General features: G+C 45.5%; 1 protein-coding gene across 1 annotated transcript; it reads left to right on the forward strand.

Annotated features, from left to right (window-relative positions):
- Positions 1–651: 651 nt before the first annotated feature.
- LOC135385250 (trypsin-1-like) lies at positions 652–16,359 on the forward strand. The gene is made up of 7 exons (XM_064614455.1): positions 652–815; positions 2,983–3,077; positions 3,408–3,496; positions 5,466–5,526; positions 6,493–6,667; positions 11,600–11,757; positions 16,066–16,359. The coding sequence occupies exons 1-7, from the start codon at positions 749–751 to the stop codon at positions 16,222–16,224; spliced, it is 804 nt and encodes a 267-aa protein (XP_064470525.1). The 5' UTR covers positions 652–748; the 3' UTR covers positions 16,225–16,359.
- Positions 16,360–26,839: the final 10,480 nt, after the last annotated feature.

Below are 26,839 nucleotides of genomic sequence, written 5' to 3' on the forward strand. Positions count from 1 at the left end.
GTTAGCACAACATTCCTCGCTTGCTTAGAAAATGATTGCCTGAATTAATTGCTCGCTTGTGGTTTGTTTCAGGTGTTCCCTCGATTAACGAGAATAAAAAATATTGATCTTGAGTCGAATATTCTCTGAGTCGGGAAAGCCTCATATTTCTTAGTTGCATTTCAGATGAATACTTGTGTTGTTTCTTTGTGGCTGCTGCCTATAGAACATCCTGGTGGCCGATTTCACGTCAAATCAGGCAGGCAGGTCCCATTCCATTCCTGGATTTTCAATATTTTTTATAATTAGTAGCTTATCATATATGATGATAAAGAGTTGTAAAATGAATGATTTCTACCAATAATACAAATAGTGTATGCATTGGGTTTCGTTCGTTCGTTCTGTGATTCGGCTGGGTTCTCCTCCTTCACACAGATTGGCAACATAATTCCCAGCACCATTTGCGTTTAATAAATATATTGGCAATATAATTGGCTTTAATAAATATACTGCAACTTGTACTTTTGTGTATGTCTGCTGCGTGCATGTCTATATAGTTGCGTGCTTGTGCGCGTAATCTACCGCCACATCACGGTGCTGCGCACTTCCTCCGGCGCCCTTGGAGGCGGGGGGATGGGGGGAGGGGGCGCGTGTAATCTATATCCCGCGTTGTACTCTTTACGCTTTTCCCTCCCAACCTAATCATACTACTGAGTTTGAACCGCGGCAGGATCTAGCAAACACAGTGCCTAGGACGTCGTTAAGGACCATGAGGGATGCAGTAATAGTTACCTGTACCTTGATCTTGCTGGTCGGCTCTTTCTCTAGCAACCCTAGTAAGTCTAACTCTACTTAAGCACTGAATCGTATTGTATTTGTAATAAGTAACTCAGGTTAGGCTCGCAGGCATAGCTCGGCGCGATCATGATCGCGGCAGCCTTGCCAGTGCTTCGTGATCGCACTCGTGATCGCGATCATCAGGCTTTGATAAGGCATTTCGATCATGATTGCGCCGAGCTATGCTCGCAGGTGAAGTTATCGAAAGCTTTAAACTAACGAGTGACGACCTCTAACCCAGTTACTAGTTTATAGCATTTGTGAAGGCGAACAGTGCGGATATCGATAATGCACATAATTCCAGGGGGAAATGTGCGGCTCTCACGGTACCTTTCGTCGCTTCAATCTCACCATAATTCATCCTCTCATATTAACCACTGTGAAGTGGGGTAGTGTCCTGTGGCTACCACGGGGAAACATCCCATGTCATCATCACTTCTTCATTTATTGTTGTTGTTGTCTCGAAGAGGTGCAAGTGAAATCCGAGTCTGCAAGCTACTATGAACTATCGTATCACGCGCGGTCCTACCTGGTGCGTAGTGTTCTGCACGGGCGCGTGTGGCATCTCAGTCATGTTTCGATCGCCCCCCACGCTGCTGTGACGCGCATCCATTCATGCCTCTCGTCGTTCTTCTGGAAGAAGCGAAGGGGACCAAGGTCACCAAATGTAGAGGAGGTGGAGTTCCTCTACATGAGCCCCGACCGGCGATGATGGTACGCCACGGAGAGGCGGTGACGGTGGCCTATCTCCATGGCCGCGCCGGTGGAACTGAAGCCGGTGCTCCACGCGCGTGGCCATCGTTGTCGTCGTTGTCGTCGTCCGCTACACAGTCTCGCGAACCATGCTTTCGTTCCCGCAGTCTGCTGGCGGAGTCAACCTTCCCGATGTTGGGTTGATGAACCGGGGCATTGCGCTCAGCACCACACTGCGAATTCTCAATGCCGCGGACTCTCCAACTAAAGTTTTGCTCGGCCTCTGGTGGGACGCTCTCCAACATGGCCATCGTGCAGCTCCTCACCGATTTCACGCGGCGGTTCGGGCTTACTATCAGAAGGTCTCGTCTCTGCTCCCCGCTGCTTCCAGTTTGCAATCCACTTCGCCTTCAACGATGACCAAACTAGTTTTGCTGGACTCTGCCGCAACCACTGAGAGCCTTCGAAGACGGGTGGACTATGCTTCAGGCATCTCTTGGACATCGTTCGTCGGCCCGTGGCTTCCTGGTCAACTGCGCGACATCATTTGGTCCTTTGCCTGGCGGATACTTCCCACACGCGACTGGCGTGGGACATCACATCAACTGAGGCCTGCCCGTACTGCGGCAGGGCAGAAACAAACTGCCACGTGCTATTCGAGTGCCGCATTTCCCGCATCTTCTGGCACTTGGTTACACGTTGCACGAATGTGCTTTGTCCCGTGCAGTGTGATCAAAGGCGCCCAAAGAGGCTGAGTGTGCTATTCGCTGCGTGTGGCGCTGCAGTGTTGTGGAAGGCCCGTTGCAAGGCTGTCGCTCAACGGCGGCGGAACATCCCCGTTTTGCTGCTGGTTCGTCAACTGCGCATTCTCGTGACGAATAGCTTGCAACAAGAACTGTTTGCACTCGGCGGCGACGAGTTTCTGCAGCGGTGGCGGTTCCACCCTTCGCTTTTGGTGCAAGGGGGCTCCGTATCTGTCCGAGGTGTCCCTCCGTGAACAGTACTCCTCCCATCACTCATCACTCCCATCACTCGTCTCATGCTCCATCGAATGTAAATAGTGCATATCCCTCTTGTATCAGCGTAGCAATGCATATATCGCCCCTCATAACTCATAAATTGTAAATATTGTTTTGAGGCGCTGTCCATGTACTGACCGTCCACGTCGTGTTAAATTTTCCTACAACAAGAAATGTTCTCCAACCTATATGTTACTTCCCTCAGCACATAACGTGCACAATAATTCACCGTGTTCCCCTTGGATAACTCATGTCCTGCCTTCGTGCACTCAGTGTGACAGTTCAATGACCTCTTATTAATAGCGCTACTAGCGTCTGTTTCAGTGCAACCCAGACATAACCGTAGGCAACCATTTACGTTAATCAATAACACACACAGCTACAACAACACATTACGTAAACGAAAGAAGAAGTGGTTTGGAATGTTCAAGTAACTGACGTACAAACAATCTAGATACACGTGAAGCCATAGAGTGCGGCAGAAGCAGAGTGGAGGTCGAAGGAATCGTCGGTGTCAGAGCAGCGAGGGAAGGACAACTTCCTTACCAGGTGAGATTCCCGATGAAACCTAGTCCTGTAATTCATTGCTTAAGAGCGACAGAAATCACTTTATTTCATTACAACTCGCACAGCTATAAATTATGTTGCAACCTTTGAATATCGGAGAATGCGGTAACTCGTGTCTGATATAGAGGGCAAACAGACCAAAGGGGCGTACACAAAGGATATCCGGCAGACGGGTTTGGCCTAGAAAGAGTCGTGTCCGTCCTGGAAAGTAAAGAAAGAAAGAAAGAAAGTGAATGAATGAGAATATTGCCTATATTGTTGCTCCCTCATAACATTGCTGTCTTATTCACCATGATAACCCATCGATTTCAGGTATCACTTACTATGTACGGGTTTCACTACTGTGGCGGTGTCATCATCTCAGGACGCACGGTGGTAACTGCAGCGCATTGTGTGCGGAAGTAAGATCGCATCAGTAAACAACCGCAAATATATAGTAGATTGAGAAACATAATAAAAATGATTATGATAAGTAATGATTAAATGAAAGGGCAGAGAAGTGAGGAAGTGAGGCAGAGAAGGGAGGAATGACAACCCTCACTCCCGCTCACGTACGACACTCGTATGATGCACTGCAATCAAGGTACACGATAAAACAGAACCCCCCCACACACACGCAAAAAAAAAGAAATAAAAGAAAAGAGTATAGGTTAGACAAAAGAGTAAGCAGCATGTTACTGCAGCTGCCACTAGGAGGAGGTAGTGGTTCTCCCATGATTAGAGGTGTGGGCGGGTGCAGTTATCCGCGGCGCGAGGACGACACAGATCCGGTGATCCGCGTGATCGAGATCCTGATTTGCGGATGGAAATATTCTGGATCCTGCAAATATTGTTTGATGGAAATGTTTGAACGTTTTGAAATCAACGCAGTTACGAATGGAACCAAGTGCCTCCGCGGCAGGGTGTCGGAGCAAACCGAAAAAAAACAAAAAAAAAACGATATTTTGGTGCGAACCGGACCGCAATCTTAACCGTATACGTTTTTTTGCTCAGGAGGGAAACCGAAAAATATATTTAACGGTTTTCGGCCCAAGAAAAAACTTCGCCGGTTTGGACTACGGATAGGCGAATGAAACAGACGTCGTGTGCTCTGAAGTCATGTCATGGATGCTATACGAGGGTTGCGGTTACGGTGGAATGTATGTCGGCATACTATGACCCTTAGGCTCCCTTTGTAATGGTTTATCGTTCGCGCACGCACACAGACTTAGAGGTACGCGTGACTCTCTAGCAGTGTGCCGTAGTGTTCGTTTTAATTTCATCCCTCCAAACTCTCCTCAATTAAACAGCGACCCAAGGGGGCTGCATAACGGCTTCTCTATCGGTAATGTCGCGCAACGCGTCCCTTGTTTGAGAGCAGCTAAGTTGAATACATTTACGTATACGCGAGGGCAAGCCCGTGCGAAGTGGCAACTCTTTTGTGGACAGGACACAGAGAAAATAAAACGGAGCCGTCGAGCGCGATTGTGAGTGAAGGTGTTCCTCGATTTGCGTCGTACTCGTGCGGTGGTGCTTGCTGGCTAGACAGTAGTAACAGACATTCGGATGGGACGCGATCACACCAACCCAGCAAGAAAGTACTTTACGTATGACATCACGACAAACAAGTCCGTTTGTAGCATGCGCTTCAAGAAAAGAGAAAGCCTATTTGAACAGACAGTAACCTCCAGGAACCAGGAGCTACCAATTTCACAGCTGTCTATTAATATTAAATACCGTGTATGCGGAATAAACGGGTTTACATTTTGTAACATTGATTTTTTTTTCTGGGGTTGAATATTCCCAGCAGAAGCGGAACCGGTTAAAACCGGTATGAACCGTTAGTTTTTTGCTCCGGAGAAGAACCGGTACCGGATCGTTTATGATATAACCTGAACGAAAACTGGAACGAAAGACGTTTCGGTTCGACACCCTGCTCCGCGGAGCACGCGCAATAGCTGCAGCCACAATCGAAAGTACACAGCAAATCCAAAATGACGTGTCCAATTGTGTCATTTGTTGTGTTGCTGTGCATTTAACTTCTATCGTGCTCAGAAGGTTGCCTGTTGAAATCACGTCCAGGTCACTAAATGCCTAGGGGAACGCACCTCCTCTAAATTGAAGACTGCATGTGGATGACATAATGTTCCTAAACAGTTTGCACGCTTAGCAGTAAAAGCCTTTGTCACATAACATTTTATCACGTAAATTGTATTCCTACGATTGGAACGATCGCGGATGTGCAGACATATTTATATCCGCGCGGATGCTGTTTACCAATTTCAAGTAGCGCGGTTGCGGATGTTACTGCCAATACTGTCAACCGCGTTCACTAGAACCACTGATGGTTTTGCTGCGACACATTGAGCGTCACCCTGTATCTCTCAACAGGAGCAACCTGACTGAGTTGTATCTGAGAGTGGGAGCCGGAACACACAGCCAAAGTAGAAAAGTAAGCGAACGAAAGTAGTTATCCAATGATATACAGGGTGTCCCAGAAAACGCGTCATTGAATTATAAGAAAAAAACTACACCACCTAGAGTCATGCGGTCAATGGCATTTGTTCATACTGGGTTTTTGCCACCTCCTGATGTGAATGTCGTGTAACTTAAGTTGAATTATGCAAATTTTTGCTAGCGCAAGTCGGAAATTTGCCAAGTAAAGGTCATTTTTTTACCCCACCAATGTGAAGAGCGTGTCTAATTTACTCAAATTAATGAAAATTGACAGGGATATTCAGGAGCTTTCCCATCGGAAAAAATAGTCGAACAACATGCTCTACGGAGCTCTCGCAGAATAGCACACGATAAATTTTTCAGCGCAGTCGTTGTCAGTCCGACGAAAGGAGGTTGGAAACCCAGCCCACCCCGGCATCACAGAAACAGATAACACAGGCATGGCTTATTGCGTCCTACTTTCGGTGGGATGATGCTTTCCCTCTCCCAATTTTAGGAATATGTTACTTTTTCTTCTATTACTCTGTGGGCTGGCTTAGGAACCTCCTTTCGTCGGACTCACAGCGATTGCGCTCAAAAAGTCATCCCGCGTTATGGTCCGGAGCTCCAAAAAGCATGATGTTCGGCTATTTTTTCCAATGGGATAGCTCGTGAATATCGCTGTCAATTATCATGGATTTGAGTGCATTCGCCACGCTCTTCATATTGGTGGGGTAAAAAAGTGATATTTACTTAGAAAATTTCTGAGTTCAGTTCGCAAATATTTACATAATTAAGCTTACGATACATGACATTCACATCACGAGGCTGCAAAAACCTAATAAGAACAAATACCGTTAACCCCATGATTCTAGGTGGCGCAGTTTTTTTTATTATAATTCAATGACACGTTTTCTGGGACACCCTGCATAAAATATCTCTTGATACTAATATAGTCCGTTTGTGTTTTTCGTCCACAAAGGCGAAATGGTTCAAAACTTACTACGACATAGCAATGCTGAAGGTGCAGGAGGCCTTCGACTTGGAAGGCTCGAAGGGATACGTGGCCCCCATCTGTTTACCAGATCCTGATCCAGAACAGTCGTCTTCTCTCCAGGGCAATATCATCGTTTCAGGCTGGGGAGTCACAGCGGAAGGTCAGTACCTACGATTTGAGCAACGCGCTCAGAGAGAGGAAAGAGGGAAGGAAAAAAAAGAGGAAAAAATTTGGGTGGGTGGTATCAGAGACGCCCCTGCATTGGTTTCTGTGAGACTTCTTATGCGTGGCCAATTAGAATGCGTAGTTGAGGGGTACAGCGAAGTAGTACCCGTAACGTTGTCTATGAATAGTGTACGTACTGTATAGTACGTACCTTGTTCGGTAATGTTATGCACATCTGGTCAATAAATATTCTACGTAGTAGTCAAATGAACGAAACTAAATGACATACATAGTATATGCACATTTATTGCACAAATTTTAAATAATCAGACATACATAAGGGCTACACATAAACGGTGGACAAGCTAGGCACTAATCTAGGCGTTTACTCCGCACCCTTCTAAGACGGGGCGGTGGACGGCGAGTCGGGCAGCGACTGCGGGGAGTCGAGTGGCGTAGGGGCACGTGCTAGCTCAGGTATTGGCGGGCGGTCAGTGGCTGGAGTGGCTGGCGGTAGTGCCTTGTCGGCGGCGTCTCGCACTCTCAGCAGATTGAAGACGGGGTAGTGGTGCGAAAGATCAGACACGTAAGATCTGCAAACGGTACGCTTACTACGAGCGAGTGTCAAACTGACGCATGAGCCGCTCAGCGTGGTCTGTTGGTCCGTGTCTACGGCCAGCTCTAGGCTAAAATGTTGGCGCTCTCGGTCTGTAGGCGGCAGTATGAAGTGCCCTGTGAGAACGAGCGGCACATCCGTCTCATCCTCCAGCCAGCGGCTTGTCTACTACGTATCGCAGCTTCACTGTGGATTTCCATACGGAGCCGCTCAAGAACGATGTCTTATGCATGATGGCCAACTTTATGTTGAAATAGTCTTCGTCCAACTGACGCGGCAGAGTCTGCACCATGTTGTTAACGTCGACGGGAACATTTATAACCTGGCCTACGATACCGTACTGGCCTGCGCGCCGCAGTCGGCGTATCTGCATGTATGGCAGCCTCGGGGACACCAGCCGCTCCTCCATTGGGCTAAATTTTGGGCAGATGGGTAGGGTATGACAGATACCTATACCCATTACTCTTGCTCAGCGAGGGAACCCGCTTGTGTCTGCACACGTCTGAGCAGTTGCGGCAGAGCACGAATCTAGTCGTGTCTTCGCCAATACGCGCCAGGCAACGCCAGGGAACGTGCTCTCCAAGAATCGGGCCACAGGGCCAGTCACGGCGTTTAAAGTCCTTCTGGAATCACATCCGCTCACACACGTCACACTTGTGGCCGAATTAATTGTCCACGAACACAGTTCTAAAGCGCGCTGTGGCCAACTCCCATCGCCTACACGGTATTCAGGCGCATGTTTAAAATGCTCCGGTTGTGATTCCGCGCGCTCGAGCAGTTGGGCCCAACCTGGAGAACCAGGGTGGCCACCAATGTGCCGGACAGCTCGTCTACCTCCATTGGGGGTACATGTGACTCGGCAGGCTCAACTGTGGGCCGCGACAATCTGTTTGGTCCCGCAGCCACTGGTGTACGGCTGCGGCTCCTGCGCTTGCCTCAATCTGGCGAGTTCTCTCTGTTTCCGGGGCCGTTCAGTCGAGACGGCTGGTAATGGTCAGGATCCCTTTGACTCCTCTCTTTTCATTTTTGCCTCTTCCCGATGTTTGTGGCGCATAGTGGTTTGTTGATGGGGCGCCACAGCCAACGAAGTCGGAAATTTTCGAAAATGTTTAATTTATAACGACTAAAACTTTTGATCGGCGCATGGTGGGTGGCATGGTGGCGCATGGCGAGGTGGCATGCGGCATACGTTCGTGGCATGCGGAAAGCGAGCGTTGAATCAACTCTGCTCAACATAGAGGGGGGAAGAATGTCGGTTGTCCGTTGGCGGGAAGCCAGGGGTGTCACTAGGCGTCGCAGAATTGAACGGCGGTCTCCTCTCAGCAGAACAATACGGGTCGGCTTCCGATACGAGAGTGCTGCTTCTGCGGCGCTGTCGGTCTGCTCGTTCCCCACGACACCACAATGGGCTGGAACCCTCTGGAGAACTAGCCGGTGGCCTGCGGCGTAGATAGTGTGGTAAGCCATTAACGCATCTGTGACTAGGGGTGCGGATGGGCCTCGTATGCCGGAATTTTCAATTGCTTGAAGTACAGATTTGGAGTCTGTAAAGACTGCCCATTCTCGGGGTGTAAAATCAGCGATGCGTTGTAGAAAGAAAAGGATGGCATAGAGTTCTGCAGCTGTGGAGGAGGTTGGATGTGAAAGGCGTCGTCCTTGCACTACGCCTTCGGGTGGTATGACGAATGCTGAGGCGGACTTGTTGTTGCAGGATGCGCCATTGACCATTGTATAGGCTGCCATAAACGTAGAAAACTTCTCGTCTACCAGAGCATAAAAATGGGCTCGGAGTACTTAAGGGGGGGAACTGATCTCTCCTTTCCAGAAGGTTTGGGAGGCGTACAAAAGTGGGAGGTACCGGTAGAGACCAGGGGGCTTCCGGCGGTATAGTGTCCTTAGTTATGAAGCCAGTGAGAGTCTGGCGTGTCCTCTGCGCTACTCGATAGAAGTCGCTTTTATGGCGGTATCGACTTTTCCTGAGGAGCGGGTGACGTGGAATGTGAGCACGCAAACGGAAGTAGTGCCGAGCCGTTTCCCGTTCACGGAGAACTTCAATCGGGAGCTCACCAGCTTCAGCCAGTACTTGCCGTGTTTCAGCCATTCTTCGAACTCCGAGGCATCGACGAAGGCTTCGAGCAAACAGGGACCGAAGCGTATTTAATGAAGTTGTTGATATCCTGTGCAGAATCCGAAGGCTGTAAAGCACAGTCGCCCTCACCAATGCCGCGTGAACCGCGAGCAGGGAACGCTGATCACAGCCCCATCCTGAGCCAGAAAGATGTTGAATTGCGGGGATCCATCGCTGCACTTTAGTTTCAAGGTGTTTAATGTGCCGAGCCCAGCGCACGTCCGAGTCGATTACCACGCCAAGGAAGCGGTGAAAGCGTACCGGTTCAAGCTTCTTTGTACCAAGCCAAAGAGGGAAATTGGCGACAGCTTTACGCGTGAAAGGGAGCTCGACACACTTTTCGGGTGAAAGGTCCATCCCGAGGTGCGTGAGGTACGTATGGATATTGTTTAAAGCGAGCTGCAGGCGGCGCTGGAGAGCTGGGCGTGATTTTCCTACTGTCCAAAGGGCGACGTCATCTGCATACACGGAAAACGACACTTTGCGAGGAATTACTGATTGTAGGCCGGCCATCACCACGTTAAAGAGTGTCGGGCTGAGAATGCTTCCTTGGGGGACTCCTTGAGGAACAGGATGCTGAGGGCTTTGGCCTTGGGACGTACGGACAGCGACAGTTCGGTCCGTAAGGAAGTCTTGGAGCCAGATGAAGAGCCGACCGGATACTCCAAACGAGCGCAAGGCGTGCAGCACACAAATGTGCGAGACGGTATCATATGCGCGCTTGATGTCGAGGAAAACCGATCGGACGATCCGTCGATGGGCACGAGCATGTTGAACTGTAGAGACTAGGTCGAGAACTGGATCCATGGAGCTTCGGTAGCGTCGAAATCCAGCCATTTCGTGAGGGAACGCACGTTGTTTTTCGAGCCACCAGTCGAGGCGATGCAAAACCATTCTCTCCATCAGTTTCCCCATACAGCTTGTCAGGCTCACCGGGCGAAAGGAGGGTAGGGCATTTGGGGGCTTGCCTGGTTTCAGGATGGGAACAACCAATGCCTCCTTCCATGTATGTGGTAAAAATCATTGTTGCCAAGACGTATTATACACATGAAGGAGAGCTTGGAGTGACCGCCCGTCAAGGTTTCGTAGGGCGGCATAGGTGATTTTATCGGGTCCAGGGGACGAGCCGGCGTTCACAAGCTTCAACGCTGCCTTTAGCTCGATTAGTGTGAAGTCGCGGTCCATAACTTCCGGGGGACCATTTTAGCACCACTAAGCAATTGACGTCATTGGGGCATGCAAATTCAAATACCGGTGGGCAGAAGAAAGGCAATATGTGCGCTATTCATATTTTTAGACAAACAGGGCAAATATGACTACCCAGAACCATCGTCACAACTATCAGAACAGCGGCAGGTCAGAGTCAGACTAGGACGAGACAGCTTCTGTTATGTTATTTTGTTCTCGTTTCACTGTTAGCACAACTAAGCAATTTACGTCATTGGGTCATATAAACAGATACTTGTGGGCAGAAGAAAGGCAATATTTTCGCTGTTCACATTTTTAGACGAAAACAGAGCAACTAGGACTACACAGAACTATCATCAGAACTACCAGAACAGCGGAAGGTCAGAGTCACGTTAGGATGAGAGTCTTCTATTATTTCGTTTTCGGCTCACTTTTAGCACCACTGAGCAGTTGACGTCATTGGGGCATGCGAGTTCAGATACCGGTGGGCAGAAGAAAGACAATGTTTGCGCTGTTCATATTTTTAGACTAAAACAGGACAAATAGGACTGCTCAAAACTATCGCATCCCGCGACATTTTCCGAATACAGTAGTTGTGCGAGGAAGAGCAATACGGTGTTCAAAGGGACGCCGTTCCTCGGATTGAATGCGCTCCTGAGTCGGATCGCGCATGTCCTTAGGAAATGGTTTTAGTTTATGACACAGACGTAGATAGGGATGAACCACCATGAAGACATTAATCCGTTTGCTACAGATGATTGTAGCCTCGGGGGGAAGGATCGTGCATCCAGGGCCAACTTCACGGGGAACTGTGCCGACATTTGCATTTGAGCGTCTCGAGTCAACCAACACCCTCATTTATTCTGGGTGTAGCATTCTGGGGCTCATTCTGCTCGTAACAGACTTCGTCGTGCGACGAATTCATGTTCTTTTTTGTACTACTCAAACCTCCAGAGAACATTGTGCGTTTGTTGTCACGTGTCCGTACATTGCAGGTGGCATCCCCACACCAGTGATGCAGATGGCCAGCATTCCTATGCAGAACGATTCCTTTTGCATGTCGCAGTACAACCACTTGTGTCCAAGCGCAGTGTACGATGGGAAGACGATGATTTGTGCTGCTGACCTTTCCGGAGGAAAGGACACTTTCCAGGTAAGGTAATATGACAACTCGGGGTTTGAAACGACGTAAACAATGAGAATTGGCCGATGCAGACCACAATTAGGGAACCAGACAGGGTTCAAACAACTTGTTTGAATTCGGGGTTTTATTGCTCTATTTCACATATGGGGGTACGGTCCTGTGGCTACCGCAGGGAAACATCCCATGTCATCATCACTTCTCCATCATTTATTGTTGTTGTTGTCACATATCGCTAGACAACTATTGTTATGAGTCGCGCCAATGTGGTCGGTCTCAGGATTAATTTTGACGGCCTAGGGCAAATTTCACGCTTGACATTGTAGAATAGCACTGGTTCGCTTGGATACAGTACACCAATTAATACTGGCACGTCAATACACAAAACAAGTTCCTTTACACAAAAAAATACACATCAAACCAGTCATGGGTTGACGTCAAGTTACTACGAAAAAGTAATTAAGTCACAGTTACAGTTAGCCCGCAAAAATAAAAATTGAGTTACAGTTAGAGTAACTCTTTTTCGAATGCAACTAGCTACAGCTACTGTTTCCACGTTAAAGTAACTTCGCTACTTTACAGTTACCTTCTAAGAAACAAAAAGTCGAATAAATGTAACCCACTCAATAACTTCTTGCACTAGTACTGGCCTGTAGCATACTTATATCGTGATGATTCCATGTGGACCGTAACGTCACGGTGTGAGTTAGTGAGTTAGTGAGTGAGTTAGTGAGTTAGCCATCCTGGATGCGTACGAGGTGACAAAATTCGTGGAACTCCTGGTTGGTAAAAACAGCAGCATATACTTGAAGCCTGCAAGGCAAAACGATGCCAGGGAACTGACGCGTGGTAAATATTCTCATACCTGAGTAACTTGGTTCGTTACATTTTGAGTGTTACTTTACCAGAGGCGGTAACTAGTTACTGTTAGAAGTTACAACAACTTTATTTTAAGATGATGATTGGGGAGTTAGAAGTTAACTTTCCAGAAAAATAACTAGTTACTGGTTACTAGTTACTCCAAAAGGTAACTAGTTACATTTACTAGTTACTGCACAAGGCTGCATCAAAGGAACAAAACCCGTGGCGACCTCGACCTGATTTGAGTTCTTCCGCGGTATTGTGTTGTAGAGCGAGGCAAACGCTGTGATTGGTTATGAATTCGAGGATATTTTTTTCTCCTTTTGGTTGGACAATCTCGTCTGGCTTTTTCTCATTTATTGTTCGTCGCCTGACAGTGGAATGCGACAAAAACGACAAGCTAGAAACAAAACTAAGGAGGGGGGGGGGGCAATTTAAATGATACCGGTGTGGACGCTGTGTGGTCGTGCCGATTTGGCGCAAGCTACTCGGACGTGGAGCATTATAACAGCTACACGTCATGATTCGGCAGGATGACCAAAAAGAGAGAGAGAGAGAGAAACATGTTACGTGGCACTCTTCAGAATTTCCATAAAACTTTCTTGTGCATGGTTTACACAGCAGCGAAGTGCTTCTCAGTATGTAAATAGAGGGGGGATATATTTACTAGAAGAGAAAAAGAAATGGCAAAAAAAGTGGAAAGGTCAGCCAAACGGTGTGTCGACTTGCTATTCCGTAAGAATATAAGTAGAAAATCAAGTAACCGAAACTACCTAAATAAAATCAAGCGGTAGGAGCAACTTATTTATTTACACATGGTAACAAGTCTTTCGTGCACGAGACTGCACTTCTTCAGGTTACAAAAATATGAACATGGTACAGGAACATATATACAGCTGGCGGGGGAGTTTTGGTATGAGAGGGTAACAGGGTGATGGGACCTGTGCGACGTTTGCATCAAAGCGCATGCAGTAGCCTCAGTTTAATTAACTTCTGGAATGGAAGTAAAAAATGTGTGAACATATCAGGCCTTTTGCGTAAAATGTAATTTCATATACGCCCTTGACGGGCGAATACCACGTCATCTAAGAGAAATATAACGTTTGAAACTTTTTGTTGATTAGAACCCATTAATTTTCTTAAGAACAAAGAAATCCAGGTTCATTTCAATTAACCTCATGTTAAATAATGCTCGAACGATTATCTCTAAGATGATCTCGAATGAAAGATACGCGATCGGAGGTTGTGTGTCGCTACAAAATCACATTTCCGGATTTTATTTCGTATAATCAAACTCGCTCAGAGCATGAATACGCAAAACACGAATACACTGAGTGAACATTACGCAATCAAGAGTACTGCATTAGTGGCTGTGGTGAAGAGCACGAAGGAGAAGTAATGACAACGAAATTCGACTAGGAAATGCGGTCACTCCCGAAATCTTTTGCGGCCCCGCCTCGGCGGTGGCGTTCCCTGGGAGCTAGACTGCATTGATAAACCACCCTTGGCAGTGCAATATTAATAACCTCACAGCGCTTTACTAATGATCGCAAGAAATACAATGTACAAGCTAAACGGTGCTCGAGGCCATAATGAAGAACTGACAGAAGCTTCTTTGTCGTCGCCGTAGAGGCTAAATCTGTTGCCTGAAATCTCAGCAAAAATTCGCGGTATTGCGCAACATTTGCACCAGCACAGCACACACATGCACAACCCAGACAGAACACTATCTCCCACGGACGTCCGAAATAGATACCAATGTCCACATTTCGGAAATGGATGTCCGCGTGACATCCCTGGGATCTTCTTCACGGTTGGATGTGTGCATGTCCAACAGAATTTCTGAAACCAAAGCAGTAAGAAACACAGGCGTTATCTTCATGGTGAGTTAATACGCCAAACAATTCCTTATTTCAGTGTTGTTTGTCTACCCTTAATTTCGGCTAACAGGCGAGCAGGACTCTCCAATGTGTGGAAGCTTGCGAGAAAACCAATGTGTTGTATGTTTTCTGTTTGGAAGGGAATGCCACTAAAGCTTCTTGGACATAGTGGTTCTAGGACTTGTCTCTTTTTGCTTTTTGAAACGCCGCGCTCATATTCCGTCATTGGAAATACGAGAAAAAAAGCGGAGTAACAGAAAATCTAATGTCGTCTGACGGTGGCAGAGGTTAAAAAAATGGCAGAAAGAAAGACGCTGATTCTTCTACCAGAAACCGTATACTCACTTCTAAAAATAAAATAAGAAGTAACAACATTCCTTGGAGCTACATGCAGCGTCCCAGAGAGCTCCTGCTTACGTCCGTATCTCCTTGTTACGTCCATTAAATGTACGTTCGTAGGAAATACTTCTCGCGGCCACCAAGAGGTCCCATGGATATCCGCTGGAGAAATATCTTACTCCTACGGATATGCGTATCTCCGTGAAAACATATCTGATGAATATCCATGGGAGAGAATTCCCTGATTGAGAACGTAAACAAACATGGCTGCCATGCGGAACGGCACTCAAGCTCCACTAAAAGCTGGTCTTCGTCTGCGAAGAAAATACAGAAAGGACTTCCGACAAAATTTGGCTGCGGTAATTAGGAGTATATTGCATGTGAATTTGCAACATCAAATAATTTTTATATATCAATGTTTTTCCCGAAAATGTTCACAAAAGAATGCACTATCAAGGCTACAGGTTTCCGAACTCGGCCTCCGAAGGAACGCGAGCGCCGCGCCGCGACACAAAACATTAGAGAAATTAATCATGATTGATCGATATGTTGGATGGTAAAAGAAAAAAAAAATGAAAATGAATGAATGATATCGACGTCGTGATCATATCTTATCGGTTGAAGGGCGGGGGAGATCAAACTCATCGTATTACTCCGTGATGAGGAGATGGAAGTCGACCTTCAAGTACCAATGTTGCCACACAAATCGCGGATAGGGCACATCACGTCGTCATAGCTCTCCAAAATATTTTTATGGTCACTTCCATGACACATAGAGAGACATCACGATGAGAGACATCACGAGAAACAACACACGATGGAATGACACGAATTCGGTAGCGTTCTGCAGCACTGGCAAAATGGCGTAGATGCAGGCTATGAACACCAGAATGTAAAAAATTCGTTGTAAAAAGGTCGTCCATCTGTTCGCCCAGGCTCAAGCTTTTACATTATGGCATTCTGAAGAAACGAGATCTTGCCCGTAGTGGCACAATCGGAAACTGATAGACCGCCTTTCTGGAAGCTGCCACTAACAGACGGCGTCATGTACTCCATGTCAGCGACACATCCATGACGTACTTGCATTTCCATGATGAACATAAGTTTCGTCATCCCATCGTCATGCATGTAGTAGTTGTTGTTGTCGGAGGAATGTAGTTTGTTATTTGTAGAGAGCACTCTGCGTTACTTTTTCTGTCATTTGTTGTATTGTAGAATAACCATGTCTGTTTTGACGCAGGGCGACTGCGGTGGGCCAGCCGCTCAAATGCAGAACGGGACTGCTGTTCTGGTTGGCATAGCATCGTTCTGCACAGATTGTGGACACTCCAACAGCGTTAGCTTCTATACCAGAGTGTCGCACTACCTCGACTGGATACGCGAAAATTCCAATTCTTAGTTTGCTCTTTTGTTTCTAAAAGAAGAGAAACTGAAACTCGTCTCCCGACGTGTTCTGCTACTCCTAACAACCCCCTCCCCCCAAAAAAGCAAAAAAAAAAAGATAAAATAAAGAATAGAACAATAATGAACATTACTATTTCTCTACTTCTCAAGTTATCTGCTCGCATGTTCACTATCCACAAGTTCACTATTCTCAAGCTCACTGACCCCAGATCACTAGTTCAGAAGTGCATGCACAGAGACATGCACAGAGACTTATGAAAACCACCATGGAGGAAGGAAACACAGGAGCGGCCCTTCCATACTTTTTCCATTGGGACCAGCGTGCCAGCCTTCGCGTTGGATTCTGTGATACTCCTGTCTGCCACGTGACCCATAACGTACCGCTCATGTGACCCCAAGAGCATGGCGGCTCCCATCCCACAAAGCAGACGACGCGTTTGTGAGCCTTGCAGAGGTTTAGATATCAGCATTGTGGTGAACGCGCGCGTGAAGTTTTATTTCTCGTGTCTATTGCTCAAGGTAAAGAATACTAATCAAACTTGTAGAGTAATGAAATGAATCAAATGAAGGTACTTACAGTGCTCCTGAACACCTAACACAAATCATGTCCATTACATACGTATATCTAATGTGCAGTATATCTTCGAGAGAAAGTGTACCTATCTTTACACTTTATAAAATGACACTCTGACACATAAGCAAACATATTTAATGACAACACAATTCTTTGCACTCAGCACACACAAATGATAAAATGCATACATTATTTGCACAGTAAACTAAGTAATATGCATACATACACAATGCAGAAAACTTGATAATGGCTGACATGACATGATAATGACAAGAAAACAGAGGGGTTACCGGAGGGATATTTTCAGCTCCAGTAAGTCCCCAATATTTGTACTAGTTCAGCAATTCAGAAAAGTATATACATTATTGTACACACGACTACTGAACGTCTTGTTAAGGTTTTCATGGCCTGTGATGCAGGAGTGCAAGTGTTTCATAAAATGTGGTGGTACATAGATATTTTTCCCTGAACACTGCAATTAACTACATGGATGTTAAGAAACGCTTTATGCTTTGATTCCTCATTGAACCTCGACCTTTTCCAGCTAATGAAAAAGCAGAGAAAAACGACACTAGTCACGACTGTCAGAATATATAATTGCAATCTATGACGATCGATGGACACATGACATCACACAAGTCTCTCCACTGCACTCTATGTGTGCCTTTCTGTGGTTGTCTGAGGTAGTTGTCATACATATGCTACAGAGTGCAAGGAATGTGACCACAGTAAGCACAGCGTTATCCCTATTATTCGAAGTCGCCGAAGTTTGATATAGGTATCCATGTACTTCCATTTCCATGGCCAACCTACTATTGCGCTTCCTATTCAGCTATGAAATGAGGGGAATGATGAATCCTTCCAATATGGGAGCAGCAGCTTCTTAACCCTGGTGTCGACTCTAGTGTATGCCATTAAAGTATGGTAACTATTGCCCCTTAAACAGCGTCAATTTGGTGTACATTTGCCGGAGTCTTTCTCGGTGGAGATCTGCTGTTGCTGTTCTGGATTCATGATGCAGGCGTATGTCCAAGTATTTATGTGAAATGCTTTTCATCAAGTGGTAAAAATGATTTTCAAGTGGTGCTTGCTGAAGCATATGATTACTCTGCAGTGATTGCTGACAATGACAGCCTGAAGAACCTGTATTAACATTTTTTGTAGAATCCTATCCGATGATAGTCCTGAACGTTCCACAAAAGATCGGAACACCTGTTCACTGCGAGTACATACCTGAATGACGTCATCTGATGGGTACACCAACCAACCTATGCTCTTTCGGCGAATGAGAGAGTGTTGTGGAATGGAAGCCGCGGGAACACTCAGAGCTTCGACACATGTTTCACATTTGAAGTATTTTTGCAAATAACGAACGACATATCCCGCAATGTAAGTGACAATCCTGTCAGCAAATGGTGAGAGAACAGTGGGATCTGGGAGGTAAGCATGATCGTGGTAAACTGCGCTGTCGTCATTGTCTGGAGAGTCAGAGAGCAGATTTCGTGGTGTTGACCAATTGATGATGTCTTCGGATCGAGGCATAGCAGAACTGGTGACATGAAGGGGGGGGGGATGCTGATGTTACCCAAAGGAAGACAGTTGCCCGTACGTTGCTGTCCAGTCTCGTTCTGAACAATCAGTTTTTTAAATGCCGATTCGAACTGTGTTGCTGTTGGGTTATTGTTGCACTTTCCATATGCACGAATTGCACAAAAAAAAAAACAGTTCCAGGTGATCTTGACTGAGTTTGCGTGGGTGAGGAAGGCAGGTGTTGAATGTTTGTCTTACGTAATTGTATGCTCGGTTGGAATGGAAGTGAAGTGTCAAAGCAAACGCTCGAAGCTCAGCGCTGTACTTTCTTTGTACTGGGCGGCCTGTATTTTTTCCAACTTGCCTCATTAGAAGGTCTTTGTTCGGTCCGGCAACAGTGGAGAGCACATCTGCATTTTCTTGGAGTAGGATATTTTTTTATGTCAGATCATCAATAACATTCTCGAGATTGGCAATTTTCTGCTTCATTCGACGCTGTTGTTCCTGAATTGCCTTGATTCGTTTCGTGCTTGCTGTATGGAGGTTGCCCAACCGCTTTACTTCTTTCTTCAGGAAGGCTTTGACAGGAGTGTCCTGTGGTTGTGATGGCCCCTGGAGCAGCAGATTGTGGCAATACTCCCATTATAATTTGGTTGTAATAATAGTCGACACAAATATTCCACTCCGAATTAGATTATATTGAATTTAATAGGAATGAATTGAAAAAGAGACACAAAACAACAAAGAACCATGAAAGGCCCATGTTTCCACAGTGTATTTTTAACTACAGTAACTGTCCCCAATTGTGGCTCACTACTCGCCCCTGTGCCAGTATCTACAAGGGCGGATAGAGGGGGGGGGGCAACTGCCCTGCCGGAACATTCCTAGAGATGGACGCGCACCTTTCAGGGTTCTACCTCCCAATGCCATTTGGGGGGCAGAACTTTCCCACTTCTCCCACTACCAATACCACAGAGGCGAACAGCAATGTCGACCCTGACTCACCCTTTTCATTATTGTCTTTTCTCAGTGTTTACAAGTCCACAAGCCGGTTGTCACAAGTCTTGAGACTGTATGGTCATGTGTATAACACTCAGTAAACAATAAATGACGAAGTGTTCATGCGTCACGTTCACCTAAGAGATGGTCACATAGAATGATGAACAGCTTTGATTTCCATTGTCATGCACGATTGATTGTTTTCGTGCAAGATCACACAAGCACACCGTTCACACAATGTTCTCTTTATTCACATCTTTATAAAAATACACTAACTTTGTTCCAGGTTATATAGTACACATAACGGTAACATGTTAGCTGCTCCCATCGTGCAAATCATATCATAGAAAAACTGGCGCACATACCTGTTAGACGTTGTCTCTTCACTGAGTCACATGCAAATCAACCTGAATCACAACTAATTTGATCTTCTTTATTAGATAAATCATCAAACATGCAGATCGTATTCCATAATGTGTGGACATACATGCTTGTCCTTGAATTGTGATCATGCAAGTCGCCTTTAGCTCTCTGAATAATGAACTACATGAAATGAAATACAAATTAAAACAGGGGAACATGCAAAGCGATAACCTCTTTTGTAACTTCAAATTAATCAGGTCCTGACAACAGCGAGTTTCTGTACAAAGCTCCATGTGGTGTAGTACCTCAATTTAAAGTGACAAGAACATCTGCACAGTTAACTTCATGCCTGTGTGTTCGCTGTGTATTTCAGGTGTCTTAAGTTCAATTAAACAGTTGACTTCAGCGTCCAGTCTGAACAAGAACAAAATCGAAACAAGTAAGCATTCCACCCTTACTGAGCTGCACCAATTGATCTTAATGTGAAGAGCGTCGCTTTCCCTATATGGGTCGTCTTGATGCAACAATGCTAAACTAACAATGCACTGGAAATAAAAACTGAGCACTTGTCATTGGAGTCAGGATTTCACTAAATTTCTTACCACTTGAATGTGTCCACGTGTGCCTGGTGTCACAGGTTCACAACCACTTGACAGGGTGCTGTATTGCTGCAAATATGATTTAAACTACTCAGGCTGTTTACTAACCGTTTTTCAATGATTAAATGACTAATAACTCTTCTCTAACTTGCCATTACGGTCACAACAACACAAAATTTCTTACAAAGTCAACATGTCCACTTCGGCCTGGTGTTAAAGGTTCGCAACCACTTGATGGAGTGCTGTGTTGCTGTAAATATGATTTACACTACTCAGACTGTTTGCTAACCTCTTTTCCAATGAATGAATCACTAATAAAGCATCTCTAACTTGTCATTATGGTCACAACAACACAAAATTCCTTACAAATTGAACATGTCCACTTCGGCCTGGTGTCACAGGTTCGCAACCACTTGATGGAGTGCTGTGTTCCTGCAATGCAATTGAATTGTACAGAGCCCATGTATTAACCTGTTTTAAAGTTTAGACAACAAGGCATAGACTCACTCTGGTTGGTGCATATTTCTAGTCAAGCACCAAAGAACAGTGACCGCGATGAGAGAAGACAACACAGGCTCTTGTGTTGTCTCGTCTCTGCCCGTTCTTTGGCGCTTGACAAGGAAACTTGATCCAAATTTATTATGGCCAAAATAATGTGCAAAATGTAGCTCAACAGTCAACGCACAGTTCATTTGCACTAAAGCAAAGAAACTGACAGCTTCAGTTACTATAACAACATACGGGAAGATAGAAAATGTTACGCAGATGGCTTACCACATCGATGACTTGAGTCGAGAGGCTAGGTGAGCTAGTGGTGTCCTTAAAAAGTAAATAAAGAAAGATTTATGATGCATGTAAAATCTGAATCTTTTTCTGAGGTCCATAACAAGAAAGCAAGAACTATAAGCAGCTGGTCTTCTATCTGACTGCGACATCTGACATTGTATTACATGTCTGTATCGAGAAATGCCACAAACTGAGTCAGCACAGGGCAAATCCTGTGAAGGTGATATATACGCCTTCACTGTGACACACCAGAATGGTAGGTACCTATATAGTGGATTAATAAAACGCATGTGAGAGTTACATGGAAACAAAAAATACAATTAAGTCTTACCAGTTCACCTGCAACGTTTGTGCAAGCGTCGACGGATGCGATGTCATCGCTGCTGGATCCGGTGCGTTTCTATATAGCCGCAATGAGGCAAGAAATTATAGCTTTAGGACAGAGTAGCGCGAAATGATGCACTTGTACTCACATTACTAATTTCTAGACTCTGCTCTATGTCCTCGCATCTAGCTGGCATTGGCGCACATTCATCGGAGCTTCGTGCACAAGTGGCATCCTGTAATGATGTAATCGCGTATATTAATTGTGGCAGAACAAGTCAATATGTCCAATACTTTCAAATACGTTTTGAAATTGACCTCGTGAGTGATGACTTCGGGGAGGAACTCCAGCACAGGCACAGCGCCAGCTCGCAAACGAACACCCAGAAGGGAAGTCCTGTCGAAGTCTTGGTTGCGAAAGTGTTTAGAGCAGAGTACGCTCCACTTCGTTAGCGACCAGCCCACCCTTCCAATTGCGACAACCCACGCATCACGTACAGTGGGGTCAGAGGGTAAGCTAGAGGAAGAAAAGTGTTCCAGTTTTAGCGCTCACAAAGTTAGGTAACTCAGACACACACATGGGACCGAAGTCACTACAGTGATCAAGTACACTTACGCATGAAACGTTATTCCTGTGACGGAGCTGCTTTCCGTTGAACGAGAGCCGCAGCCGGGACAGGAACACGTTACCATCACGTTAGTTCCACGATGGTACTCAAAGTTTAACTGTTAATAGCTTTCGAAAAGTACAGAGCACGGAGAGTTGCGCATACGGCACGAACAACAAAGCGATGCAAAACCGAAACTTTATTGAGGGTCACGTCGTGGACAGGAAGTAATGGCGGTTTTGACTCGAGCGACCGCCAGAGGGGTCCCACGGAGATCTGGTCGAAACGGCCGCTCCTGTGTTTCCATGGAGGTAAGAAACTAAGAAGACGCCCTAAGAGCCTCTCCCAATGCAAGCGAGCGTGCTGTGACCCGCACATGGCATTGTGGCTAGTTGCCCCACACACGTGACCCATAAACGTCACGGCAAGACGTCATAAAACCTGGCGTCCTCCATCTCCGCGGCGTATCTTACCTGAATACAGAGACGAGCTGCGGCCAAATAACTTGTTTCCGCTTTCATAACGTCTTTGGAGTTAGAAATTATCACACCCGTTGAAACACAAGATAGATCATCTCAGTGTGGAAGCAATGGATCACTAAATCGCTACAAGACGTACGTACGTCATCGTGACATTGCCTGGCTTTTCTTCTGTTTTGCTCAACTTTTGCTGTGATTTATCACGCGGCAATGTTGAAACAATCCATAACCTTCAAAGTATTGTGCGAATGGACTCCTTGAAGGTTTGCTGAAGATGAGGTTTGCTAAACTTCCAAGCTTCCGCGCAGACCGCCTTAACGCCGAAACATATGGAGATCACGTGACCGGGCAACTAGATGGGCGTGGTATTGCCAGGAGCGACCGCTAGAGGGGTCCCACGGCCCTCCGATCTTATAGCCCTCTCCTTAGTTTCTTACCTCCATGTGTGTTTCCTTCCTCCATGAAAACCCCCTATTTCGTGCATCGTAAAACGATGTGATCAATTGTCTCCTCAGTCTCCCCACAGATGGCGCAGTTAACGCCCCTTGTGTTGCTGGCTGTGGCACGTTGCGTCGTATTTTTGCTCACCATAGTTTTGTTCGTAGGACTCCCGCTCGTGCTTCAAACAGTAGGGTGCTTCCTGTAGAGTTGTCGTACATGTGTTCGGCTCCAATTGTTTGTTTTCCTGTCCGGTAGTTTTTCAATGCCGGTTTGGTGTCCATGCTCTTTAGCCAATTCACCGTTTCCCAGGTTCGGACGTAGTCTCGTATTGTACGTATTCCCAGTATGCCATTGTCTGTCAAAGTTTTCTCTGTTAAGAGGCCATACCAGTCGGGGAGCAACTCCGATTCACGATTTTCCCGATTGTAGATGGCGCCACGCTCGCCCTCCTTATCACGCCGTTCGCCTCCGACTCCCGAAATAATCCCCATTGTGCATGGTTGACCTCGCGAGTATAAGGTGGCCAGCGCCATCTGCGCTGTTTGTCTAGAGGTAAAGTGCCGGACTTTGCCACGAAAGGTCCGCAGTTCGATTCCAGACATTCGCGTCTTTTTGCTTGTCTCCTATTGCTATATGAGTACTTTATTTTTATTTTGTTGTTATATATTTATGCTACAATTATTGTTTTCACAAGTTGCTGGCGCCGGTACTGACTGATTATGGAATTCTTAGTTGCTCTTCGTATTGTTTTACTAGTGCATACTTACTGTATGCCGATGTACAAGTGTGATCGGATAGTACGGATGCCGGTATCTCGGAGGCTCTCAACTGGATCAACCAGCGGCTGTAAATTAGGCGATAAACAATACCTGCACACATCGCTTACAATGCCAGTCTGGAAAATCTAGTGCTCGAAACGGTATTATTAATTTTTTTTTCTGCACTCGCTTACATGCAATTTACCCTGATAATAACTCTATTATTCATGCAAAAATGACATTTTGATATGTATATTTCCGGTGAGTAAGCATTATCAAATATCTAAATTCGTTTACAAGGCGTCTTTTTTTTTTCTGGACGCCAAGAGGAACGATTCAACGAAAAATAGAAGGACACAGCGCAGAAAAATAATAACAATGGTCACCTGACAACATAACAGGTTCTTGTTTGCGTGTTGCAAAAAAGTGCAGTTCGGCCTCCTTATTACGTGGGACAGGATAAGATATGCTTTCTTTCCTTTTTTTAGAAGAACTTCTGAAGCGTAAATTTTTACTCCAGATTTTGTTGTGTTGCCATGCTGAGGTCTCAGTTAATTCAATCCAAACTTGAAAACGTGAAATTCCGTCGTGGAAAAGCTGAAGAACTGGATAACATGTGAGCCGAATGTATGCTATTTTAGGAAAATCACTATTCTTGAAGGGCAACACAGATGCAATTACAAAATTGGGGTTTCCAGAGGTGAATATGAGCGCTAGTTGCCCAATGAAGGAATGATCCCGAAGAAGTCGTTTCATATAATCAAAGCTCCGAGATGCCGGATTTTCCTCCCCGGAAAAAAATGTCCCCAGGAAGAACCGCCCCAGGGAAAAATGTCCCCCGGAGAAATCGTCTCCGCAAGAACGAAAGCCGTTTGATCGAACGCAGGACATTTGGTCGAAAGCCATTTGATCGAACACTGTTTGATCGAAACGGCAGCGGTCGTTTGATTGACTTTTTTATTGCTTCGTTTGGAGCAGATGCATACTCTACTCAAGATTGAACTAAAGTTTTATATGGCTGTTAATACAATATCTGTATTTTATACTATGGCGAAATTTCCTTCTTAGCATTCAAACTTCGAGTGCCTTTCGTGCACATATCACTATCCCATTTCGGATCCCAGCAATGAAAAGGGTGCCCAGAGGAAGCACAGACTATTGGCTGCTCCCAACTTGAAGACATTTTCTTCGGTATGTGCCCTACTGCTACGCGGGATACTTCCGCATTGTTCTATTCAATTCAATTCAATTTTATTCGATTTTATTTCCTTTCGGATGGAGAGAGTAAAAAGCCAGAAGGCTGTGCTGTTCGTGAATGACAAAGGTCTACAAATAACCAGTGGTCTCCCCTCTTTAGCTGAAAAAAAAAGCAAGAAACAAACAAACAAAAAGGAGAGGACACTGATTGCCTCATGCTCCATATGTTCGAGTCAAAAGTTACAGAAAAAGAGGTGCTAAGGACACGCTGCGAGTTTCGAACTCCCTTCGAATAAACGTTTTTCGAACAAACGGCGTCGATCAACCGGCTTTCGATCGAACGGCTTTCGACCAAGCGGTCTTCGATCAAACGCCTTCTCCAAACAGCTTAGGATTTCGGAATATCCAGTTATAATGTGATAAGGACGATGCGATGGTCTGTGGACGGTGAACTGTCAAAAACAAGCCTAAACTAACCTAACCCTGAAAACTAACCTAGGACCCGGCTGTAACCCAGGTTCCCACCCGGGACGATTTTTCCGTATCCCGGAAATTACAGGAGCGCCGTTGTGAACAGCTGAGGCAACGGATCATAGCCGATCAAGCGCTATCACAATATTTGTTTAAATTGGGAGCCGGGATTTTTAAATTAACATGCATGTTAATGCACAGTAAAACCATTGAACAAGGAACATAAATGCGGTTACACCCACTGCGCCGCTTGCCATTGTGCCGATTACATCTGTTCTTTCTGTTCCTCTCTCGCAAGGTTTGCTGAATGCAGACAACGTGGTAAGATTAGGAAGCGATTCTCCAACAACAAATAAATCTTGGCTATGACATGAGGTGATTCATCACTGGTGATTTTCCAAGGTCCTGCTACCTTCTACTTATTTCTGGCATATATGTTAGCCGCGTTCTTTTATAAAGGGGAGTACTACAGAATACTGAGCGCAATGACGCATTACCTTCTGTATTCGTATCAATGAAATGAAACGCAAATGCATACTATCCTGAGGCTCCGACTTCACGCTCGTTGAACGTGGATATCGCCGGACGTAGTTCCAAATTCAACCGGAATACTAGTATTGTCATATATAGTTCTGTTTTGTTGTTGGTGGCGGTCAGACAATGATGTTGTAGTTTTTGTCTAATACTTTCTATGTTTGTGTGTCTGTCTGTTGTATGTATGTATGTCTGCTACCTGGGCCTTTGGGATTAATAAATGAAAATGAAATAAATGAAATGTTGATGAACCGTATCTTCAACGCAATGAAACCGCAATGAAACACCTGAATAAGTGGGTGTAGAGCTTTTAAAACCCGTAAGGACAACTGTAACAACTGTGTCTGACCGACAGTAGAGAAATACTAGCATCCAGCGAACTAATGCAACGAACTACAGGGTGTTCGAAATTAAGCTTTCACGAGCGCTACGCAAACACAGCGATGACAGGAAACCGGATGATAACTTTACGCTACTTGTCTAGGAAACAGGTGCTGCTGATTATGTAGCACCTGTTTCTTACTCAAGGAACAGAAAAAATAGCACCAGTTTTCTTTTGTTCGCCTATTTATAAAGTGGTAGTGAAAGTTTAATTTCGAACACCCTGTATATCTATTTTATGTTGCTTGTTGAATGGAATGTAGATTTAACTAAACGTTATTAACACAATTTCAACAAATCCCGAAAAAGAACGATAACACTCGGTCGGCTGTGATGTGCTTCATCGGCTGTCTAGATTTCAGTTCTTACTTGCATCTATATTTCAGGGGCTTTTAATGCACAATTATCCTCACTTTACCCACCACACACTTTCTTTTCGTAGTACACATGTTGTAGATTGTTGTTTTTCATCTTCGCTGGCTAGTCTATTTGCGAGCACCAAATGCTATGCATTCCAGTTATTTGATTTCTAATACAATAGCCACAAAACTTTTTCATAATCTACA

The sequence above is a fragment of the Ornithodoros turicata genome, chromosome 2 (genome assembly GCF_037126465.1).
Source record: "Ornithodoros turicata isolate Travis chromosome 2, ASM3712646v1, whole genome shotgun sequence".
In the NCBI taxonomy this organism is placed as follows: domain Eukaryota; kingdom Metazoa; phylum Arthropoda; class Arachnida; order Ixodida; family Argasidae; genus Ornithodoros; species Ornithodoros turicata.

Bases quoted from the DNA above. Each gene is read 5' to 3' on its own strand.
- LOC135385250 (XM_064614455.1), top strand. From the start codon at position 749: ATGAGGGATGCAGTAATAGTTACCTGTACCTTGATCTTGCTGGTCGGC. The intron at 3,078-3,407 runs GTGAGATTCCCG...CATCGATTTCAG, and splicing joins AAGGACAACTTCCTTACCAG to GTATCACTTACTATGTACGG. The intron at 6,668-11,599 runs GTCAGTACCTAC...CGTACATTGCAG, and splicing joins CTGGGGAGTCACAGCGGAAG to GTGGCATCCCCACACCAGTG.